Source organism: Stegostoma tigrinum, chromosome 15 (genome assembly GCF_030684315.1).
Source record: "Stegostoma tigrinum isolate sSteTig4 chromosome 15, sSteTig4.hap1, whole genome shotgun sequence".
NCBI lineage: Eukaryota > Metazoa > Chordata > Chondrichthyes > Orectolobiformes > Stegostomatidae > Stegostoma > Stegostoma tigrinum.
Window position 1 is genome coordinate 65,302,134 of NC_081368.1, and position 23,435 is coordinate 65,325,568.

At 40.3% G+C, this 23,435-nt stretch overlaps 1 protein-coding gene across 1 annotated transcript in view; it reads left to right on the forward strand.

Moving 5' to 3' along the window:
• Positions 1 to 8,056: 8,056 nt before the first annotated feature.
• LOC125458777 (sodium- and chloride-dependent neutral and basic amino acid transporter B(0+)-like) overlaps positions 8,057 to 23,435 on the forward strand; it is a 29,333-nt gene continuing 13,954 nt past the window's right edge. The window contains exons 1-9 of the mRNA XM_048544428.2: positions 8,057 to 8,116; positions 8,235 to 8,565; positions 8,796 to 8,949; positions 12,225 to 12,356; positions 15,857 to 16,024; positions 18,144 to 18,282; positions 20,669 to 20,801; positions 21,993 to 22,133; positions 23,111 to 23,339. Coding sequence (XP_048400385.1) covers positions 8,494 to 8,565; positions 8,796 to 8,949; positions 12,225 to 12,356; positions 15,857 to 16,024; positions 18,144 to 18,282; positions 20,669 to 20,801; positions 21,993 to 22,133; positions 23,111 to 23,339 — 1,168 coding nt within the window. The 5' untranslated portion in view covers positions 8,057 to 8,116; positions 8,235 to 8,493. The remainder of the gene's footprint in view (positions 8,117 to 8,234; positions 8,566 to 8,795; positions 8,950 to 12,224; positions 12,357 to 15,856; positions 16,025 to 18,143; positions 18,283 to 20,668; positions 20,802 to 21,992; positions 22,134 to 23,110; positions 23,340 to 23,435) is intronic.

The following is a 23,435-nucleotide window of genomic DNA, read 5'->3' on the forward strand; positions in this document are numbered from 1 at the left end:
AGCTGGACGAACACAGCAGGCCAGGCAGGATTAGAGGAGGAGGAAAGCTGATGTTTCGGATCGGGACCATTCTTCAGAAAATGGACAATTTGGATGTGTATTGACCCATAAAATTATGAAAGGGAATTTCTGGTCTTTACTTCCTAATCTTTATCTGCTTCCCACACAGACTATCACATGTATAGAAATGTGTGACATGGCGATCACATAAATGACAGATTGAGAAAATACCAATTCTGGTGACAAAATGATGATGTTTTAAAGCCATCTGAATCCTGTGATTGCACTACCACCCCATAAATCACTCACAGGCGTTTAATGTTTTCTATGGCTCCATTGTGATCTCGGTGAAACATTTTCAAAAGGGTGAATCATTCAGTGTAACTTGGCTGTGTGAGTTCATCATTGATCTTTGGAGATAAGCATAAGAAATGTTTTCTCTTTTAGTTGAGTTATCAGCCATCAGGAACAGAAAACATTTGATGACAGACTTCACAAAGATCTGAGGCTAATTCAATGGTTTATACAAATAAAGAAAACAATCAGCAACAGGATAATTTATGTCAAACTATCAAATTATCAATATAAAGTTAAATGCAACAGGGTAAGACACTTTGGGTGGTTGGAGTTCCAATGCCTTAGAGATGAAGCTTGTACATTGGTAGATTGTTATATTAGGTAATTATTTTTATAAGGTTAATAAATGTTAGAAATATTAGAGAAGGATGGATTAATTTTTACTTTAGGTACGATAGCAACATGTAGATTATCTATTAAATGTTTCTACTGTATTTTGTTTGCATTAATGTTAACCCAAAACATTGTTTACTGAGCTCCTAAATAAAAGTCAAAATTACCTCCATGTTAGTTGTGTGATTTGGGAAAAACGTGGCTTCAAAAAAGACAAAGATATGATTTTCTCAAATTAAAGAATTAGTATTTAGGTACTTAATAAAAGATTAGATTCCCTACAGTATGGAAACAGGCCCTTTGGCCCAACAAGTCCACACTGCCCCTTGAAGCATCCCACCCAGACCCTTTCCCCTACAACCCACACACCTTTGAACACGATGGGCAATTTAGCATGGCCGATCCACCTAGCCTGCACATGTTTGGATTGTGGGAGGAAACCGGAGCACCCAGAGGAAACCCACGCAGACACAGGGGAGAATGTGCAAACATTCCCACACAGACAGTCGCCTGAGGCTGGAATTGAACCTGGGTCCCTGGCGCTGTGAGGCTGCAGTGCTAACCACTGAGCCATCATGCCGCCCCAAAACATGAAGTAATTTTTGATCAGTAACCATTTGGCAGGAACTGTGACAACTAATTTGGTAAGCTAATCAGATACAGAGTCAGAGAGTCATACAGCATAGAAACAGACCTTTTGGTCCAACCAGTCCATGCCGAATAAAACCTCAAACTAAACTCAGTGTCACCTGCCTGTTCCTGCCCCATATACCTCCAAACCTTTCCTACTCATGGACTTATTCAAACGTCTTTTAAAAGTTTTAATTGTACCCACACTCACCAATTCCTCAGGAAATTTATTCCACATGTGAACCACCTTCTGTGTAAAAAAGTTGCCCCTCATATCTTTTTTAAATCTCTCTCCTCTCACCTTAAAAATGTGCCCCTAAGTCTTGAAATCACCCATCCTCGGGAAAAGACGACTACCATTAACTTTAGATAATAAAATGTGAGGCTGGATGAACACAGCAGGCCAAGCAGCATCTCTGATGAAGGGTCTAGGCCCGAAACGTCAGCTTTTGTGCTCCTGAGATGCTGCTGGGCCTGCTGTGTTCATCCAGCCTCACATTTTATTATCTTGGATTCTCCAGCATCTGCAGTTCCCATTATCTCTGATACCATTAACTTTATACACTTCATCATTTTTATAGACTCCTATCAGGTCACCTCTTGACCTCCTATGCTCCAGTGAAGAAAGTTCCAGCCTATTCAGCCTTTTCTTATAACTCAAACCTTCTATACCCGGCAACATCCTGGTAAATCTCTTCTGAACCCTCTCTAGCTTGATAATATCCTTCAAATAATTGGGTGACTAGAATTGGGCACAATACTCGAGAAGAGGCCTCATCAATGTCCTATACAACCTCAAAGTGACTTCCCAACCCCTATACTCAAAGGACTGAGCAATGAGGGCAAGTGTGCCAAATGCCTTTTTAACCATCCTGTCCACATGTGCTGAAAATTTCAAGGAATTATTTACCTGCAACCCAAGATCCCTCTGTTTTACAAAACTACCCAATGCCCTACCCCTGTTTTGTGTCAAAATGCAATACTTTGCATTTATCCAGATTAAACTCCATCTGTCATTCTTCAGCCCATTGACCCATTTGATCAAGAGCTTTTTGTAGTCTCAGAAAGCCTTCATTATCTACAATGCCACCAATTTTGGTTTTGTCTGCAAACTTAGTAACCATACTTTCCATATTCTCATCCAAGTCATTTATACAAATGGCAAACAAAACAGAATCTAGAACTGAACCCTTCAGAACACTGCTGGTGACAGGTCTCCAGTCTAAAAAGCAACCCTCTTCCACCACTCTGTCTCCTGCCATTAAGTAAATTATGTATCTAACTGGCAAGCTCACCCTGAGTCCCATGTGACCTAGCTTTACTAATTAGTCTACCATGTGAAACCTTGTCGAAGGCTTTACTAAAATCCAGATAAACAATGTCTACTGCTCTACCCTCATCAATCTTTTTAGTAACTTCCTCTAAAAACTCAATTTGTCATACAGGATTTTCCTTGCACAAAACCATGCTAACTACCCCTGATCAATTTTGACCTCTCTAAATGTCCATAAATCCTCTCTTTTAAAACTACCTTCTACAATTTACCCACAACCAATGTGGAACTCACTGGCCTACAGTTCACTGATTTCTCCTTACAAACTTTCTTAACAAAGGTATATTATTGGCTACCTCCAGTCATCAGGCACCTCACCTGTAGTTGTAGATGATGCGAATATATCTGCAAGGGGTCTCACAATTTCTTCCCTTACTTCCCACAATGTTCTGGGATACATTAGATCAGGTCCCAGAGATTTATCCACCTTCATATTCTCTAAGACCTCCTGAACTTCCTTTTCTGTGATGTGAACTATTTTTAAAACATCAAAGTTTATTTCTCTGTATTGTCTGGTCTCCATTTCTTTCGCACAGTAAAAACAATCATGGAATATTAATTTAGTGTCTCTCCCATCTCCTGGGGTTCAACACAAAGATGACCCCCTCGATCTTTAAGAGGCCCTGCCCTCTCTCTAGTTACCTGCTTATTCTTAATGTATTTGTTGTATCTCTTTGGATTATGCTTAATCTTATCTGCCAGTGCTATCTCATATCCCCTCTTTACCTTCCTGATTCCTTTCTTAAGAATGCCCCTGCACTCTTTATATTAACTAAGTGATTCAATTGAACCAAGTTGGCTGTATTTAAAATAAGATTATCTTTTAATCCTGATCTAGAACCTCTATATCTTTATTCATCCATTGTTCCTTAATCTAACCAGCCTTACCCTTCACTTTAACAGGAACATGCTGCCTCTGAATTCTTGTCATCACACCCTTGAAAGATTCCCACTCGTCCTTTTCCCTGTGAACAGCCTACTCCAATCAACTTTTGAAAGCTCTTGTTTCATACCATTAAAATTTGCCTTTCTCCAATTAAAAACTTTAATTTTTAAGAAAGCCTTGTCCTTTTCCAAAATGATTTTGAAACTAATAAAATAATGATTGCTAGACCCAAAGTGTTCGCCCACTTTTACTTCCTGGCCTGCCTTATTTCCCAAATTTGAGAATGCTCCCATTTTTTCAGAAAATGTCCCTCAGTGTCCTGACAAGGTTCGTGCAATACATCAAAATTCCCTGTTTTCATTTTCATTTTTGTTAAATATACATGGAATATGGTAGAAAATCTCTACGCGAGTTCACAATAAAGACATCCCATTCCATCACAAAACAGTGCCTGTCTCACAAACTTGTCATACTTGGCACATAGGAAGATGGATATGATTATTGGAAGTCAGTTATCTCTGCTCCAGTACACTTCTGCAGGAGTCCCTCAGAATAGGGGACTAGGCCCAACCATTTTCAGCTGCTTCAGCAACGATCTTCCCTCCATCATAAGCTAAAAAGGCATCATAAGCTAAAAAGTGGAAATGTTTGTCAATGATTGCACAATGTTCAGCCCCATCCATGACTCTTCGGCTACCAAAGCAATCCATGTTCAAATGCACTAAGGCCTGAACACCATTCAGGATTGGGTTGGCAAGTAGCAAAGACCATCTCTAACAGAATAAAATCTAACCGTTATCCCTTGACATTTATGATAGTAACATCATTGAATCCCAAACTGTCAACACTAAGGTTACCATTGATCACGAACTGAATTTGACTCACCATATAAATACTGTGGCTACAACAGCAGGTCAGCGGCTATGAATCTGGCAGTGAATAATTCACCTCCTGACTGCCCAAAGCATATGTATCATCTATAAGGCACAAGTCAGGAGTGTGATTGAATAATCTCCATTTGCATGGATGACTGCAACTCAAACAACACTCAAGAAGCTTAGCACCATCCATCCTATCCTTATTCATTTGTGGGAGATGGACATTACTGGCTGGGCCAGCATTTTTATTGTCTGTCCCTGGTTGCCCTTGAGAAGGTGATGATGACCTGTCTTCACAAACTGCGGTAGTTTGCATGCTGTAGGTTGACTCAGAATGCCCTTAGGGAGGGAATTCCTGTGACAGTGAAGGAATAGTGATATATTTCCGAGTCAGGATGGCGAATGGCTCAGAAGGGAACTTGCAGGTGGTGGTGTTCCCATGTACCTACTGCCCTTTTCCTTCTAAGTGGAAGTGGTCGTGGGTTTGGATAGCGCTGTGTATGGATCTTTGGTGAATTTCTGTCATGCATCTTGTACATAGTGCACACTGCTGCTACTCTTTTCCATATCTACATCAATCAACTATTTATTAACTATAAGATTTACTACAGAAATTCACTAAAGCTCTTTACTCAGCACTTCCAGGCACAACCACCACCATCTAGAAGGACAAGGGCAGCAGAGCTTACAAAGCAAGTGAATTATATAAGAATGTTGTTCTGACCTCAATTCTTCCTGTGCCCATCCCAGCAGAAAGCCAAATTCCTCCACACTTCACTTACCTTCAAGTTTCCAACTGACTAGCTTTCCTCTCTTCATTTGACACCATATTTGTGCAACTGTTTATTTGTTCAATCTTTCCTTTATCTTCAGCTTTTGACAAAATCTTCACCCTTTCCCATTCTGCCCATTGCCCTCGGAACAGTCCATATCATTACCTCCCACCCAACCCGATTGTAGGGCTGACAGGCTTACCCAAAACATGCACACAATTGTTTCAGCATTAATCACCAGATTTATTTTGATATCACATCAATCAAAATCAATCACCATTCCCATTTGACTAAACAGTATTATTTCAGGATTATTTTGGGGATCAAAGAAATCATTTTTTTGCCTAATACCAGCCTATTTCTCTTTTTTTCTAGCCCCATCTTCAAGAAGAGCAAAGAGCTGGTGGACATCTTTGCCATTATTGTTGGGGCCATCTACTAAGCTGCCTCTATTACATCCTCTGAGCCCCTGAACATAAAACCAAACCTACTCCTCCCACTGCCTGAGCCCTAATCCTATTTCCTCTGTCACCTCTCTCCTTCTTTCCATCATATCTTTTCCTGGTCCATCAGTTCTGCAGAAGGGTCACTGGACCCAAAACATTAACTCTGCCTTCTCTCCACAAATGCTGCCAGACCTGCTGAGTTTCTCCAGCAATTTCTAATTTTATTATGGATGGGTTTGATGTGCAGTCACTGGAACATTTTCCAAAATTTGAAGGTATATTTAGCTTTGCTGAGGTATACGTGTTGTTTGTTTGAAATGAAATGTGCAAATGCATTTTTGAGATTTGAAACTGATACTACTTTGAGGACTGAGAGCACTGCTGAGATTTGACATTCACGCAACTAGAGAAGATTATACACATTCAAATATGAGGTTTGTTCAGTTCATGAGTTAGAAGCTGCGATCTCCCATCCATCTTCAAAAAATAGAATGTCGTGTGGGTGCTGACTTCTGTCCCAAAATGTACACAATTCTCATTAAGTTCTGCCCCATTGTCGTGAGTCATCTAATTTAGCTAGTGGGTGAAACCAGACTGGAATGATCTGTGGCAACTAATGAGCACTGAGTAAACCTGACAAATATTCCAACTGCATTACTAAATACGCATAGTCTTTGGCAACAGTCTGACATGACAACAGCCTGTTTGCAAACTTGGGAGTCAAAATTTGCCGCAAGATGATATTTCGAGGCCATAATCATGACAGCTCCTCTAAGATCGGCTATTTTTGTATCCACAACATCAACCAACGTCACCTTTGCATCATCTGCTCTTGAAACCATCATTCATTCCTTAATTATCACTCAACTTAATTATTTCAACACACCTCCAGTTAATTTCATACATCTGACTTCCAACAAACTTCCATTCACCCCTTTGCTCACAGAAATATTGGCCCACAGCCAAGCAAAGTCTTGATTTTAAAACTTTCGTCCTTGTTTTCAAATCATTCCCTGGTCTCACTCCTCCCTAATGCTTCTGTATCCCCCTGCCCCTCCAGCTACTGAGATACCTGAGCTTGTCTTATTCTGGCCACTTGAGCAAATGGATTTAAGTGCTGTACGATTAACATTGATGCCTTCACCTACCTAAGCCCTGGAATACCTTTACTGAACTTTCCTACCTTGCTTTTTTTTCACTTTAAGACTCTCCTTAAAGCCTATCATTTTCATTATCTTATCTTTCCTTTCCATTTTTCTCCATAATGCTGTGGAGGGGTTTGAAGTATTTTATTACCTTAAAGGTAAAGTGATTGTTGCTCTCCTGTGAAGGTTAAAGCAAACCGTGAATGTCTCATTCCTCACTTTCAGAATCACTTTTATTATGGTTTTCTCTTATAAGTTGTGTATATGAAAGAATGGAGCTTGTGGTGTGTTTCATACCAGTCAGAATTACAATGATCTTTTACCATATACGTTAGAAGCATGATAACCAATCCCTTTGAAGCAACTTAAATTCCACAGTTAATACATACCTCTTTTAAAAAAAATCATATGATTGGAAAATATATTCTGAAACAGTTTCAGGGAAATTCTTACGTCCCTGAACATACTGGTTTTGCCAGTTTCAGTTAAAACACTAATGTTTCACTGTTACTATATAAGTTACTCAAAACTACAGAATTGTTAATACGATATGAAAAAGCCATATGTTTTTAATGAGTAAAATAATGTGATTTGTTTTTAAATCATTTCATTACCCTTCAGAGACGGATGTCACTTTGAAAATATTATCATTTCAGCAGTTGAAAACCAGTTCAAAGGCCATTTTCCACAGCTTTGTTAAACACAAATTTTCTTTTTTATATATATATCTGTATATAAAGCACACAATTTACACAATTGGGTAACAATTACTGCCAATGATGTTGGTAAGAAAATATCTGGAGCTTTCAGATATTGGTTACTGTCCTCTATTGTTGCCTTACCACAAATGGGTTAAAGTGTGACAGCTAAAATAGTAACTAAAATATCATCTGCCCACTAATAATGGAATGGCACTGTCTTCGTGGCCAGTTGTATACATTTTATTGTATTTTCACAACTACAAGTTACAATCTAATAGATTAACAATGTCAAGAACAGTTGGCTCCTAGATTGTCAGAATTGATAGTACATCTTAACCACAGATACTGTAACACTGCATAAACACTAGATGTTCAAGGTAAACACCACAGGTAGAATATAAACAGCCCAGATACAACTGAGCAGATTTCACTTTGCAGTGAATGTGAATTCACTTGTAAGTGAAGCAGATAGATTCAGAATAACTGGAGCATAACCAAATGGCTAGACCGCAGTTTCAAAGTCTAAAAGAAACCCAGGCACCAACAGATTTCTGCATTCAAGTTTCTGCGTTCAGAAAGATTCTTCCACTCTTAAACAGCAGTTCTGCTTCGCCTGAGCTCCTGAGAGATGCAGGTGCGTTTGATGTCGTTGCCTTAAAAAAAATTCAAGTCTACCTAACCTGTAGATACAAGGTGTTAATTATTGTGACTCTAACACAACTGGGTAGTAATTGATCATTTTGTTTTGGCAGATCAGCATATTAATCGAAGTAATATCCTGGGAACTTGGATGTCATCATGATGTGTATAAACAGAGCAACACCCCTTTTAAATTGCATATAAGGAACTGGGTTCTGACTGTGCAACAGGCATTACCTGCTGTGGAGCTGAGTAAACCTTAACAAGTTGTACCGGAGCAAGACAAAGTTGGAAGATCTCTGACCAAAAAATAAGCTCCCGTTTTCCATCTCACCCTCAATAAACTAAACAATCATTAATCACTGTTCAAAAATGGGCAAGAAAGAATTGCCTTTACCTGGATTCTTTAAGAAAGATCAACAAATACAGCTTCCAGAGGACACAGTGAGTACTTACCAATCATGACAGTAAACTCACGCAAATCCCTGCAAGAAAGTGAAGAACTTGACTTGTGTCAATTGCGAATGTTTGCTATAGGCTCCAAACTACCAACTGGTTCCTACCAAACGGGAACAGCACAATGTTTCTGTACTGGGGGGTGAAGGGGGGGTGACGTTAAGCGTTTTACTGAGCGTATTCATTTCTGATTCAGCTATTTCCTCTCTTTCCACCAGGCTGCAACCAATGACCATGTGGGTGAAGGTGATGAGAATGAGGAACGAGGGAACTGGTCTTCGAAGGCTGACTACTTGCTCTCGATGATCGGCTACGCTGTGGGTTTGGGCAATGTCTGGAGATTTCCTTACCTGGCTTACAGGAACGGAGGAGGTACTGTGATGAAATCCAAAACTACAGCAGAGAGAAAGGCAGATAGAAATTAAAGGGGCCATCCATTTAAATTTTAAAAAATCAATTCAATAAAGCAGTAAATCCTTGAACACGACATAAATAATTTAGGTTTGAGCCTAGTATAAAGAATACTAATTGAACTGCATCTTCAAACTATACGTTGTCTAGAAGTTCTAGGGAGAGTTCCAGTTGCAACTTTATTAAGGTGGTACAATGGTTAGTACTCCAGCCTCACAGCACTAGGGACCCAGGTTCAAATTGCAGCTTGAGTGACTGTGTAGAGTTCGCCTGTTCTCCCAGTGCCTGCATGCTATTGCTCTGGCTTCCTCCCACAGCCCAAAGAAGTGTAGGTGAATTGGCCATGCTAAATTACCCTGCAGTGACCAAGGCTCGTTGGGTTAGCCATGGCTAATGCAGAGTTATGCAGATATGTTGGGATCCTTGGAGGGTCGGTATGGACTTCTGTAGGGATTCTATGACTCCTGCATGCAAACAATGTGGTGTTCAAAGGATATGCTGACATTCCCACTCCTCCATGACCAGCCTTGAAAGTTGAATGAATGCCTGCCCCTATGCAATTCAACGGAAGTGACCAATAGAAACAAAACTGCAAAAATATCACAACACCGTTATTCAATATACTGAATCAAAGAGACAGAAAGTATTTTAGTTCAGTTAGACATGAATTTTACAAGGTAGGTCTTCTCCTGCTTCACCTCATTGATGTGCTGAATTTCAGAGCTGGAATTAAGTGTTAAACATCCTCCATACATTAATGTACATTGACATCATAAGTTTCTATGGGAATTATCATATGGCCAATTAAGTAGGTGAGTCTGAAGACCGGTTGATTATGCTGTGCAGTGTCAGAAAGAAGTCTTTCTGGATAAAGCACTGATACAAAAACAGACAAGCAATTAAATATTTTCAAAAAGAGCAATACCTTTGCCCGGCTTGTACACAGGTTTAGAGTACCAATTCTTTATGGTAAAATAATAAACTGATCTTCCCTGAAAGTAGTACTTCTGCTAGACATCTCCAGTATTTGACATGCTTTAGAAATTAGGGGGAAGCATCAAAATCTGAAGGTTTGCCAGGACGGCGGTGAGACAAAGCATTGGCCTTTCACACCGATAGTTTAATATGTCTGGATGTTGCACATAGAATTTCCAGCATTTTTTTTGCTCAAGTTCAAAAGAAACGTTCATATTTCCATATTACGTGCAACAAGAAGCGGTTACAAAGCAACTTCTCTAATTTCTGAACCAAGCCCCACCCTTTGGAATTGGATTACAGGATGTCTTTAGATATAATTGCTAAAGAATTATTCACAAAACAGGTTGGCTTACCTACGTACCTCCAGGTCAAGTTTCCATCTTCAAATCATTTCTTGCTTTAGTTTTGCTTGAGATGGGCAAGTATTGGGAATGTTCCTTTAAGTTAGTCTGAAAAATATTCCCATCACTTCCTTTCCCACACCATATGTATACTTCAATTTAACAGAAACTTGCCAGCAATATAAATCATTCCAATTAAAGCCTGACTTCACATTGAAATTATGCAGGAGGAAAAAATGTTTCTGATTCCTGATCACTGGGAGAAAACAGATAGTTGTAGAGGGCAAATTGTACTGAAATTTACTTTGCCGCTAAATGCAATAAACATAAAAAGAAATCTTAATACAATCTGCTCGCTACACCACAGATCTAGAATGGATATGACTTTAGTACTGAAGCAGGGATGTTATGCTGTCATTGTACAGCACCTTATTGAGGCAACAGCTGGAATAGCTCGGCTGGTTTCAGTCTTATCTGAGGAAGGATGATTTGGCAGTGGAAGGAGTACAATGAAGGTTTAGCTGACTGATTCCTGAGATGGCAGGCTAATCAGTTAAGATTATTTTTATCGGAGTTTAGAAGAATAAGGAGGGTGGGGAATCTTGGAGAACCCTATAAAATTCTAACAGGACTAGACAGGTAAATGCAGGAGTGATGTTCCTAATGACTGGGGCGTCCAGAACCAGGGGTCGCTGTCTCTGTATTCTATGTAAGCCTTTTGGACTGAAATGAAGAAAAATCTCTTCACCCAGAGAGAGAGTTGAGCCAGTGGAATTCTCTGCCACAGAATGCAGTTGAGGCCGAAACATTGAATATTTTCAAGAAGGAGTTAGATATAGTCTGAGTGTTAAAGGGATCAGAAGATACAGGGAGAAAGTGGCAACAGGGTACTGTGTTGGATGATCAATCATGGTCATTATGAAGGGCAGACCAGGCTCAAGGGGCTGAATGGCCTTCTCCTCATCCTATTTTCAAAGTTTCTAATTTAACGCCCAAAGTTCATGCGGTACTTCCACATTAAAGTTTTAGAGGCACAATACAATGATTTAATGACTCATTTGGAAGAAGATGAAAGTTGATTTTCTGCACCCTCAGCTGCACATTCTAACTGAGCTTCATTTGATAACAATGGAGGTCACAATAAGGTATGTACATCTTGAAAAGTCAGTTATAAAGTCAGGGTCGTTAATGCCTATAGTTTTTCAGCCTTTCAATTATAAAAAAAACTTAATTTAGTGAAGTCATTTTTTGTTTCCCACATTGTTAGGTTTTCATTCACTGTGCGTATTCGTATATTCTGGAGATTTGAACTTGTTTTACCTGAAGTAGAAGTGAACTCTGATGTTGTAATAATCTCTTTAATTAAAGTCATTGCTTTTATTCATTCATGGGACGTGCACGTTGTTAGCTGGGCCCAGCATTTATTGCCATCCCTATTTGCCCCTGAGAAGGTGGCGGTGAGTTGTCCTTCTTGAAGTCTTGCAGTTTATGTACTGTTGTTTGACCCACACTTGCTAGGGAGTATTTCCATGATTTTGACCCAGTGACACTGATATAACTGCAGACTGCTCATTTGTTAGTGAAAAATTCAAGCAAGCGTTGTTGTATTTCAGCTCCCAAAATCAATTTCATGTAAATCTCTTGACCGTGAAAACAAGCATTTACAGGTGCAATTTGTGACCCTTTAAGTGCAAGGTGTTGGGCTGTTGGGAGTAATGCAACAGGATGAGACTCTGAATGTTAATTTCTGGTATGCTGCTTTGCATTCAAATACTGAGTACCTTCTGTAATTACTGTGTTCGCACAATAACTTTAATGAACTTCTGTGCCAAAATGATGTGCTTTGTCATTTAATGTTCAGTCTCAAACTATGTGAATTATCCCTGTAATGCTTTCCAACATTTATATCTTTTTCAGGTGCATTTCTCATTCCCTACATAGTCATGCTGACACTTGCCGGGATCCCCTTGTTTTTCTTGGAATGTTCCTTTGGGCAGTTTGCCAGTCTTGGACCTGTTGCAGTGTGGAAAGCCGTGCCCATATTACAAGGTGAATAAAAACCAAAAGAACTGCAGTTGCTGTAAATCAGGAACAAAAACAGAAGTTGTTGGAAAGGCACAGCAGGTCTGGCAGAGTTAACATTTCGGGTCTTGCAATCCTTCCTCGGAAGTGATCCCATCTTCTCAGATGCTTCCAGACCTGCCGAGCTTTTCCAGCCACTTCTGTTTTTATTACAAGGTAAATGTTTATTTAGCAACTGAAGCTTAAATAATGTCATTTATTTCACAGTAATATGTTGGCTACACTTTCTTCATCAAATGAGAAATTAAGCTCGCCTTTATTGAAGTACTGTTGAAAATCTGATCTCCTGTACACTTTTAAGAAATCAGACACAGACAATGATGTAATATGCACAGCAAGTAAAATATTTGCTTTCCTTTTTTTCAATGTGGCCAGGTATGAGACCCCATACATGGAAAATTCTCTGTCTTTCACCTCGGCTGCAATTTCACACTCATCCAGAGTGTTAATTGACAGTAGTCGAGGTGAGCGCACAGCATGGACTACTTGTTTCAAATACTGGCTACTTAAGGGTCTCCCCCCACTGTTATTGAGACTTTTCTTTTCCCAAAAGCCAACAGGGGAAGGCTAGTGCCAAGCGTCCAGGTTACCAGGTAGCATGTTGACCAGGTTAGTGGGATGGGGGTCCCTCTCGTTGGGTACCCTCTACTCATCACAAGCCAATACCTCAAAAAATTCCTTGACATTACCTTTCACCTATGATCCTGGCTGCAGGACCAAGGTGAGTAGGGTCCACAGGCTAGGCCTGTTCTGGAGTGAGACACCAGACCTATCTGTAAATAGGGTGGCACGGTGGCTCAGTGGTTAGCACTGTAGCCTCACAGCGCCAGGGACCCGGGTTCAATTCCAGCCTCAGGTAACTGTCTGTGTGGAGTTTGCACACTCTCCCCATGTCTGCGTGGGTTTCCTCCGGGTGCTCCGGTTTCCTCCCACAGTCCAAAGATGTGCAGGCTAGGTGGATCGGTCATGCTAAATTGTCCATAGTGTTCAGGGGTGTGTGGGTTATAGGGGGATGGGTCTGGGTGGGATGCTGTAGTGGGCAGTGTGGACAGTTGGGCCAAATGGCCTGTTTCCGCACTGTAGGGAATCTAATCTAAACTAAATCCAGCCCTTCTGGCTCCTCTTCTTTGGGGAGCTGCCTATAATCCCAGCACTGGCTATCAATCCTGAGAGCTAATTTAGCAAACAATTTGTGAACTGACAGCCGTGAAGTGGCTAGGGGTCTGGGCCTCGACTTGGAGGAAACTTTGTCCCACGCTTCTGCAGACAATGCCACTGGCCCTGCACAATGCCCAGCTTTAATGACTTGGCTACAACTCCTAACTCCAGGACACTCAGCAATTAACTCAGAATAAAACCATTTCGCTTATTTAAACCTTGAGGTTACCAAGGGGAATTTGAAGATCAATATTATCCGTGAAATATGGAGAACAGAATCCAGTCCAGGTGCATTGCTGTTAGAGTGTGAATGGGGATTTCAAGCAAAGTTGGACCTTCAGCTCAGCAGCATTACTAAACTTCCAACTCCACCTGGATCCTTATACTGAGGAGGAAAAAAGAACAATCTTCTGCTTAAAGTAATCCCTGCTATAGGAAAGATGTTGTAAAATTTGAAAGGGTTCAGAAAACCTTTTCGAAGAATGTTGCCAGGATTGCAGGTTTTGAGTCATAAGGAGAGGCTGACTCGTCTGGGGCTTGTTTTTTTCCCTGGAGCGTCAGTGGCTGCGAGGTTACTTTAAGGAGGTTTATAAAATCATGAATGGGATGAATAGCCAAGGCCTTTTTCCCGGTTGGAGGTGTCCAAAATTGAAGGTGAGAGGGGAAATACTGAAAAGGGATCTGACGGGCAACTTTTTCACTCAGAGAGTGGTGCGTGTATGGAATAAGCTGCCAGAGGAAGTGGTGGAGGCTGGTACAATTACCAACATTTAAAAGGCATCAGGATGGATATATGAACAGGAAGGGTTTAGAGGGATATGGGCCAAATGCAAGACAATGGGACGAGATCAGATTGGGATGTCTGGTCAACATAGACAAGTTGAGCCAGAGGGGATGTTTCAGTGTTGTATAACTCTCTGTTTCTATAAGTGCAAGTGTGGTTTCTACAAATTAGATGAGGACAGTTTAGAGCACTGCTGGAGTATTCTTTTTGACTACTAGTTACTAGTGCTCACTGTTTAGGTTTTCAGTTGAAGAATTTCTATCCTGAAGCAGTATTAGGATTGTGATGAAGTTTCTTGGTCATTCCTAACCTCTGAGGCATAGAACCCCATGTGATTTACTGAATCAAATACTTTGATCACATCAGTGAAGTCAATAAGGAGTTTCTGATGTTGTTCTCCTGAAAATCTAATCCGTTTCTTGGGCTGGAATTCCTCAACCACAAGAAGGAGACAGTTCAGGAGAATGAGAGTCAGGATTTTCCCTGCCCCAGACAGGAGGAAAATAACTCAAAACCAACCATGACGTGATTTATTTCCTTACCGGAAGAAAGTTATAATTGCAATATTCCTGAACTCCAGATGGAGTTGGGGGGGGAGAGAAAATCCTGAAAATCTCTTCTCCTTCCCAAGGCCATGGGATGAGTGTGTGGAAGTTTGAGGTCTGCAAAACCCCAGAAGCTTTGAGGACCTTTCACTTTCCAAGTTTTATGTAAGAAACAGGGCAGCTACTTTGCAGACAGCAATCGCTCATAATAGCGATACAATAACTGCATAAGCTTTTACTGATGTTGACTGGGGGATAATTAATTGATAATTGCCAGGACTTCAGGGAGAACTCCACTGTCTTCAAAATGGTGCCATGGGATTTTTTTTTACACCCACATGAGACCAGATGTAAGTGCAGTTTAAATCCTCGTCCAAAAGGCAGCGACTATAATATTGCAGCATTCCCTCAGCCCTGCACTGCACTGTCAACCTATATATATGTACACAAGGAACCCACAACCTGTTGATCCAGGAGTCGCCTGCAAGCTGAGCCAGTGACAAAAATATAAGAACAAAGAACAAAGAAACCTACAGCACAGAAACAGGCCCTTCGGCCCTCCAAGCCTGCACCGATCAAGATCCTCGTCTGACTAAGCATTTGCATAGAGCTGCTTTACAATCAAATACAACTGTGAGATTTTGCAGTGAAGCATCTAATTACCAAAAACAGCACAAGTTCTATACATCATCCAATCCTTCCCACCAAATCACAATCACTATATAAACCATCCAACTTTCTACTCTACCAATGATACTCTGTCTTCCAACTCTGTCAGTGTCCTGTTAGCCTTCCTCATTCTCAATTTGTCAGTCTTTTTATCCTCACCTAGTTCTACAGAATATGTGCACACACACAGTATAAGAACCTGTCATGCTTAATATATTGGTTTCTTATTCAGTTTATTTGACAGCTGTATAAGTGAAAAAAATTGACATTAATAGTTTCTAAGTAAAATTGTTTTCTCTGTTCATTTAAAGGTGTGGGAATCACCATGGTCCTTGTATCAACATTTGTGACAATTTACTACAACTGTATCATCGGCTACAGTCTGTACTACCTGTTTGCTTCCTTCCAATCACCCCTGCCGTGGTCAGACTGCTTCAGTTGGTGGGGAGCAGATGAAACATGCAGCAGGACTCCCAAAGGTAAAGTGCTCACTTCTGCTGGGGAATGTGTAGACACCAACTGTTCATTTTAAATTCTGTACAGGCTGTCAACATGTGGCAAAATAGCTGTTAATACTGTTAAAGAACCAAGAATTTACCTAAGTGATTCATCCTTGTACCCAACATGAAATTACTCACTCCCCACTACAATTCCAACCCACTCACTATCCACCAAAACAGTTTGATAAATAACACAAGGACCACTTGCCACAGTCCAAAAGCTGCTGCAGTGATCTTACAACTTCTTGCTGGCCTACTTCAATAACATCGTGTTGTAGTCACATAGCATCTTCAATCTAATAAATGCTCTGACTTACATATATTTAATGGAATTAGGTTCCCTGTTGAATACTGTACGTCCTTTCCTCTTCAAGTTTAGCACAAAGTAGGCTGGACCCAGTAGTGCAGAGCACCAGCTATACCAAAAGTCCATATTAATGAAAATTCCAAGCCATTATGTCTATTGGATCCTTGTTTAGCATCTTGAAATAAATCAGTGTCTACAGCTGCAATTCCTTCCAGTTTACATATTCCATGCTGACTCTCTTCATTCCTCCAGTTCTGGTCTTTTGAGTTCCCTTTGCACCACTGTGACTGATAGAAACTTACTCAGCTTTCAAAATCTTATGCATCTGATCATGATTAAAATGACCCCTTACATGTGGATTCATTGCAACTGAACATTGTTAATTTTATTTTACAAATAGGCTGGTGAAACCAGTCTTCTCCAATGAAAGTATGTTCTCTAATTTGCTTGTGGTCTACATTGTAAACAGTATGTAAGCTCCAGATCTGGCTGTGAGACTCTTCCTTCGAGAGTTTTCTGCAGGAAAGGAAGAATTTCCCAGCCCACAAATTAGGATTTGCAGACCCTTGTTAGGGTACATTATGTTATTTTTTGGAGGGGGATTTCTTTATTCATTCATGGCGTGAAGGCGTCACTGGCTATGCCGTATTTATTACCTATCCCTAATTGCCATAGAGACACTTAGGAGTCAACTATATTGCTGTGGGTCTGGAGCCTCATGCAGGTCAGACCAAATAAGGATGGCAGTTTGCTTCCCTAAAGGATATTAGTGAGCCAGAGGGGTTTTTCCGACAATTGACAGTGGATTCATGGTCATCATTAGACAATTAATTCCATATTTTCCTTTATTGAATTTAAATTACATCACCTGCCATGGAGGGATTTGAAACCAGTCCCGGGCACGTTTTCTGGGTCTCTGGATTAACAGTCCAGCAATAATACCATGGGGTCATCGTCTTTGTCAAGCTTATACATACATTATTGCTCTCTTTGTGACCCAAAATGAGAGCATTGATATGGTCATAAACCAGGAAAAATGAGGACTTACATTTCGTTGTATGTTGCAATCCTCAAGATTTGGTCTCTACAAGGACTGTGCAATGTCACTCCTAACCATAGTGTCATGGAAGAAAATATCTGCAACAAATAGTTGTTTGAGAACAAGATAAAATAGCTTTTTCCCTTTTCTTCTTAGCCTTAGCTCATGTTACAAATCCAGGCTGGTAAATCTGTTAGGACTTGGCCAGCTCTGTCGCCATTCTATAGCAGTGCTATCTAGCCAATCTTAGTGATGGAAAATTGTAGTCCTCCACCTAGAACATATTCTTTGTCCACTGCCACTGCTTCCTCCAAGTATGATTCAGCATGGAAGTGTAGTCTTTCATCAATCATGAAGAGGGAATGGAATCTAGCTGTGCACAAGTTGGCTGTTGTAATTCCTACATTTCAAAAGCAAATACACTTCAAAAGTAGAGATAACAAAGTGTAGAGCTGGATGAACACAGCAGGCCAAGCAGCATCAGAGGAGCAGCAAGGCTGATGTTTCGGGCTTAGACCCTTTCTTCTAGGCCCAAAACATCAGCCTTCCTGCTCCTCTGATTCTGCTTGGCCTGCTGTGTTCATCCAGCTCTACACTTTGTTAGTTCAGATTCACCAGCATCTGCAGTTCCTACTATCTCTGTACACTTCAAAAGTACTTATTTTACTGTAGAGCTCTTTGGAATTTCAGATATTGTAACTTCCTTAATGAAGGTATATGTCTTTCAGTCTTTCAAATTCTATATTTTCCAGACCCACTCTGCAATCTCACTCTAGATAATGGATATTTTGAAATCGTTAATACAACATGGTTGCAGACAAACAACGAAACTTGTCCAAATGGATCAGCAATTTCTGTTACTCACCAGGGTCCTAGTGAGCAATACTGGGAGTAAGTACATTTCTGCAGAGAACTGCACCTATAAATTGCACTGCTGGGCCAGTAACCCGTCTTGGGACAGTTGGTTGATGGAAGCCTTATGTAATGAATGAGTAAAAATGCAGTTGCCATTGACAATTCAATAGTTCAGGGCATGAACAAGTATTTCTGTAACTGATTCCCAAATGGCATATTGCCTCCAAAGAGCCAGGTGAAAGAGTATCATTGAATTTGTGCAGGATATGCTGTGCGTAAAACAGAAACAGCCAGAAGTCAACAATTATATTAGAACCAAGGACATGAGTGGTTCTTCCAACAAAGTCTCAGGATGTGTGCTCGATGGAGTAGTCATCAGCTAAGTTAGTGGTAGTTTTCTCTCAGTTAGCCACTAAGTACCACTCAAAGAGAAAAGCCCCCAAATCTCCGCTCTGATTTACCTGTAGTATGAGCCATGTGGCAACAGGCCGTCTGCAGCATCATCAGCCCCAGCAACAGCGGGACAAGGCTGTTAGCTGCCATTAATTATCCCCTTAAGAGTCTCTATTGGTAGCATGATAGTGTTTTAAGACAGAGGCTGACCCCTTTCTAAGAACTAAAACCAGAATACCTAAAGAGGAGCACCTCACACTATAATGTGTAAAAAGGAGTATGCAAAGTGGTGTAACCTGCCTTTCAGCAACTTCTAGTGGTTCAATAAAATAAATCCCTAGCAATCACTTTAAAATTAATGAGTAACAATCTATTTATCTAACTCTATTAGGGAACAAATTAACTAAACTAAACCCAATAAATCCCTTCTAACTACTAACTATTCCTCAATAAAGCAGGATTCAAATGGTATTCTGTTCCAATAAATACAAGTCCCACTTATTATATAGAAAGTTAAGTCTCTTGAAATTACAGCCAGGTTACATGTCTTCTGGAATGTTCTGTGTCTTCTCCATCTTCGGTCAAGAATATTAACTAACTGTGCTGTAGATGCCATTTTTATTTAGATGGTACGGGTACCATTTTTATTTAGATGGTATGGGTACCATTTTTATTTAGATGGTACTTTCTCTAAGACATAAAGGAGGCAATGAAAGCCAGTGATTCTGTCTTGACAGCTGAAGGCTGTTAGCTCTTGCAGATGGCAGCCAGCCCTGGGGCTTTGTCCAGCTGCTGCCTTCTTTTTATACCCTTGATGAGATATCGATATTTCCTACAATAGGATTGGTCCAATGTTGTCAAAACCATCAGACTTAAATTTAGCTCGTTCAAATTGATCGGCTAAACTTAAAAGCCTGTTGTCTTGGCAGAAACTGCTGCTCGGCCTGCTAACTGTACAGTCTTGCCTTAAACTCAACTCACAAGATGTTACAATTCAGGTGCACTCTGTGTACATGCAAACTTTCAAGCTGCTACTCACAGACATCCATTTTAAATCTCTAAGCACAGAAAAAATGACATCATCTTGTAAAGGGACCACACAATGCTTTCTCCCCCCCCCCCCCCCCACTCCCCGAGCATTTTACAAACACTGAATCCTAACTTCCTTCCTCCCAATCCACAAGCATTCTGCCAACTTTTCAATTATGGGAAGCCTTCTTGCGACACACTTAGTCAGAATGGAGGCAGGTAGGCAACTGAACATTTACTTCCTATCTTCTCACCCAGTTAAATGCCCATTCTTCCACCTCCAAACATACCACAGGAGACAGTGGGTAATTCCGCCCAGTAACACTCCTCCTGTCTCCACAATGGTATCTAACAAGCTGAGTATTTCCAGCAACTTTTGTTCTTATTTTGTATTTCCAGTATTTTGGTTTTACATTGCCCTAAATTCAACTCACAAGTTTTTCATTTCTTTATGCTTCTTTTCTTTGATGCAAACAGAAAATTAAGAACGGGTAGCATAAATACAATGGGAAAAAAGTATCAAATTTAATTTTAACCCCTTGCTAATTCACTTCTAAACATAGTATTAATTCTCTTTACATTTCAAATCAAGTGTTATGGGTAGTGCGGTGGCTCAGTGGTTAGCGCTGCTGCCTCACAGAGCCAGGGACCTTGTCTCGATTCCAGCCTCAGGTGACTGTCTGAGTGGAGTTTGCACATTCTCCCTGTGTATGTGTGGGTTTCCTCCCACGGTCCAAAGATGTGCAGGTTAGGTAAATTGGGCAGGCTAAGTTGCTTACAGTGTCCAGGGATGTGCAGGCTAGATGGGTTAGCCATGTGAAATGCAGGGTTATGGGAACAGAGTAGAGGGCTGGAATGCCCTTTGGAGAGTTGGTGCGGATTTGGTGGGCCTAACAGCCTGCTTCTATACTGTAGGACTTCTATCATGAAGTATTATTGTTTAAAAAATCAACTGCAATAAACAATGCCTGACAAGATGTTCTTTTTTCATTTTATTTAGTAGTGTGGCTTTGCGTCGTAGCAGCTCAATAGATGAGACTGGGCCGGTAGTCTGGTATTTAGCCCTATGTCTGCTTCTGGCCTGGATTATAGTTGGGATAGCACTATCTAAAGGAATCAAATCTTCAGGAAAGGTAAAATGACCAGTTATGAATAGAATTAAAGTTAGTGACAAAGTAAACATTTCTGCACTGATGCATAAATAAATTTGCACAATGGACGAGGTTTATTTACAAAGCTGATACTAACAGTCGATGACTCTGCAGAGTGTGTGAGATCTGCACTTCACACACACTTTAGGCCTGATAAAGATGTGGGGGATATTCTCATGTGTAACATGATTCTCTGCAATAATATATCAGAAATTAGACCTGATAACAGCTTGGCAAGGAAAATCAGCATCTTAGTTAATCACTGAATTAGCAGCTGGACAAATAAAATGGAGAGTGAATTAAAAGACACTATAGAGAGGGAGTGAAAGATTGCAGTAAGGGAAGGGGAAAGAAAAGAAAGGTAAGAGAAAACTTGGCAACTTAAAACTACCAAGACCAACTTCACACCTGAAAGGAATGAGGCTGCACGGTGTAGATTATTCAATTTCAAAGTCAGAAGTCACATGAGACCAGGTTATAGTCTAACACGTTTATTTGAAATCACAAGCTTTCAGAGCACTGCTGTTTCAACAGGTGAACCTCACTTGTTAAAGGAGCAGTGCTCTGAAAGCCTGTAATTTCAAATAATCTGTTGGACTATAACGTGGTGTCACGTGCTTTCTGACTTTGACCAATCCACCCTCCCACTCCTCTCCATCCAACACCGGCATCTTCACATCATGTTCAATTTCAAGATCAGATCATGATTGACATTAGATTAACAAAGTGTTGCTTTGATTAAAATGGTATTTACAGTTTGTTTCATTGAATGACTACATTTCTGTCCTGTCTCAAATGTGTAAATAATGTGTAAATCCACTTAGGTCTTAGAACCAACAAGAGGCTAAGGCCGTTTGTGTAAAACCAACTGCAGAGTACGACAGCAAGTTGATTAAGCTGGAGAGATTTCTAGCTCACAGCTCATTATCCCAGAACTTGCTGGTTGATTTGCATGTAAATAATAGCATATTATGACTATATAATTGTTGCAGCATGGTCCAGCCAATATCATGCTTCTTAAACTGTTTTAAAAGTACCTTCACAGATGTCATTACTCCTCCAATTAACTACTGGTTCATTCACTGCTTTATTAGTTTGTCATTAAGTTGGATGCACTTGATATCCCATCAGTAGAACAGGAAACTCTAACAACAACTTACTCTCTATGATCAGGTCGTTTATTTCACAGCAACATTCCCTTATTTGGTTCTCATCATACTTCTAGTCCGAGGTGCTACTCTGAAAGGAGCCTATAAAGGAATTGAATACTACATTGGAGCGCAGTCCAACATCACTAAACTGAGAGACGCTGAGGTAAATACACCGGGATAGGCCATAGTACTTTAATTACATTTTTCAGTCAACCTATTGCACTTCTTAAATTTCCTGGTTTGTGACACGTTTGAGTTAAAGGTTGTGCTGCTGTTGTGCTCCGGGGAAAGTTGATTTCAGTCAATGTATTTTGGCTGGTGTAGAGTGAGAAAGTATTTGCAAGTGAAAGCTAGCAATACAAGTTAATGACTTAATGCATGCTATCTAAGATCTAGCTGTCTGCAGGTTGGATGGGATAACAGTAGCAGAAGGGGTTCAGAATAAATGAATCAATGATCGGATGGAATGGCCTATCAGAATTGGAATGGGCTGGGCGGATTACAGTCAGAATGGCTGCCATTTCTCTTAAACTTATAAACATTTGCTAATAAACTTATCAAGTAAATATCTCAATATGTTAGCAATCCAGGTGGGAGGTTACCAAGTAACAATTAAGACAGGGTGACATGTTATTGATTTGAACTGAGATTTGATTGTTAGTTTTAACACAATTCTAATGAAGAATTGGCGAATCTTTCATCTGTACTGCTTTCAACAATGGTGATAGGTGGTTAAATTAAGCTGAAGCTCAAGCTAAATTAAATACAGTTCTGAAGAAGGGTCACGGTACCCAAAAGATTAATTCTGATTTCTGTCCACAGGTGCTGCCAGACCTGCTGAGTTTTCCCAATAATTTCTGCTTTTATAGTTAAATTAAGCAGTAAGTTTATTGTAAACGGAGCTATGCAAAGCCTTTGACCTTGTTCAGGGAATTGTAAAAATAGAATGAGTGAATGAATGTCCTACTATTTAAGAAAAGCTATACTGACTGGAAGTATTTCCATTCAGTCAGCTCACCATTGAGCTCTGATACTAATTCCCACAGCATTACTCACAGTTAATACAGCATTGTCTGTTACAGTTCAGAAAGTCATGTAAGAAGTTCCCACAGCTAATTAATTCTACTTTCTATTTTCCAGGTCTGGAAAGATGCCGCCACACAGATTTTCTATTCGCTCTCTGTTGCTTGGGGAGGTTTAACAGCTCTGTCATCCTACAACAAATTCCACAATAACTGTTACACAGATGCCATCATTGTCTGTGTTATTAATTGTGCTACGAGTGTGTTTGCTGGCTTCGCCATCTTCTCCATCCTTGGACACATGGCTCATAAACAAAACAAGCTTGTCCCAGAGGTTGCCCAGTCAGGTACCTGCAGATTCACCTTATCATTTTCTGTTGAAAACAGGGTTAGATGAAATTGTTCCACGGTCTCAGCTATTCCACAGTGTTTGGTCAATCTGC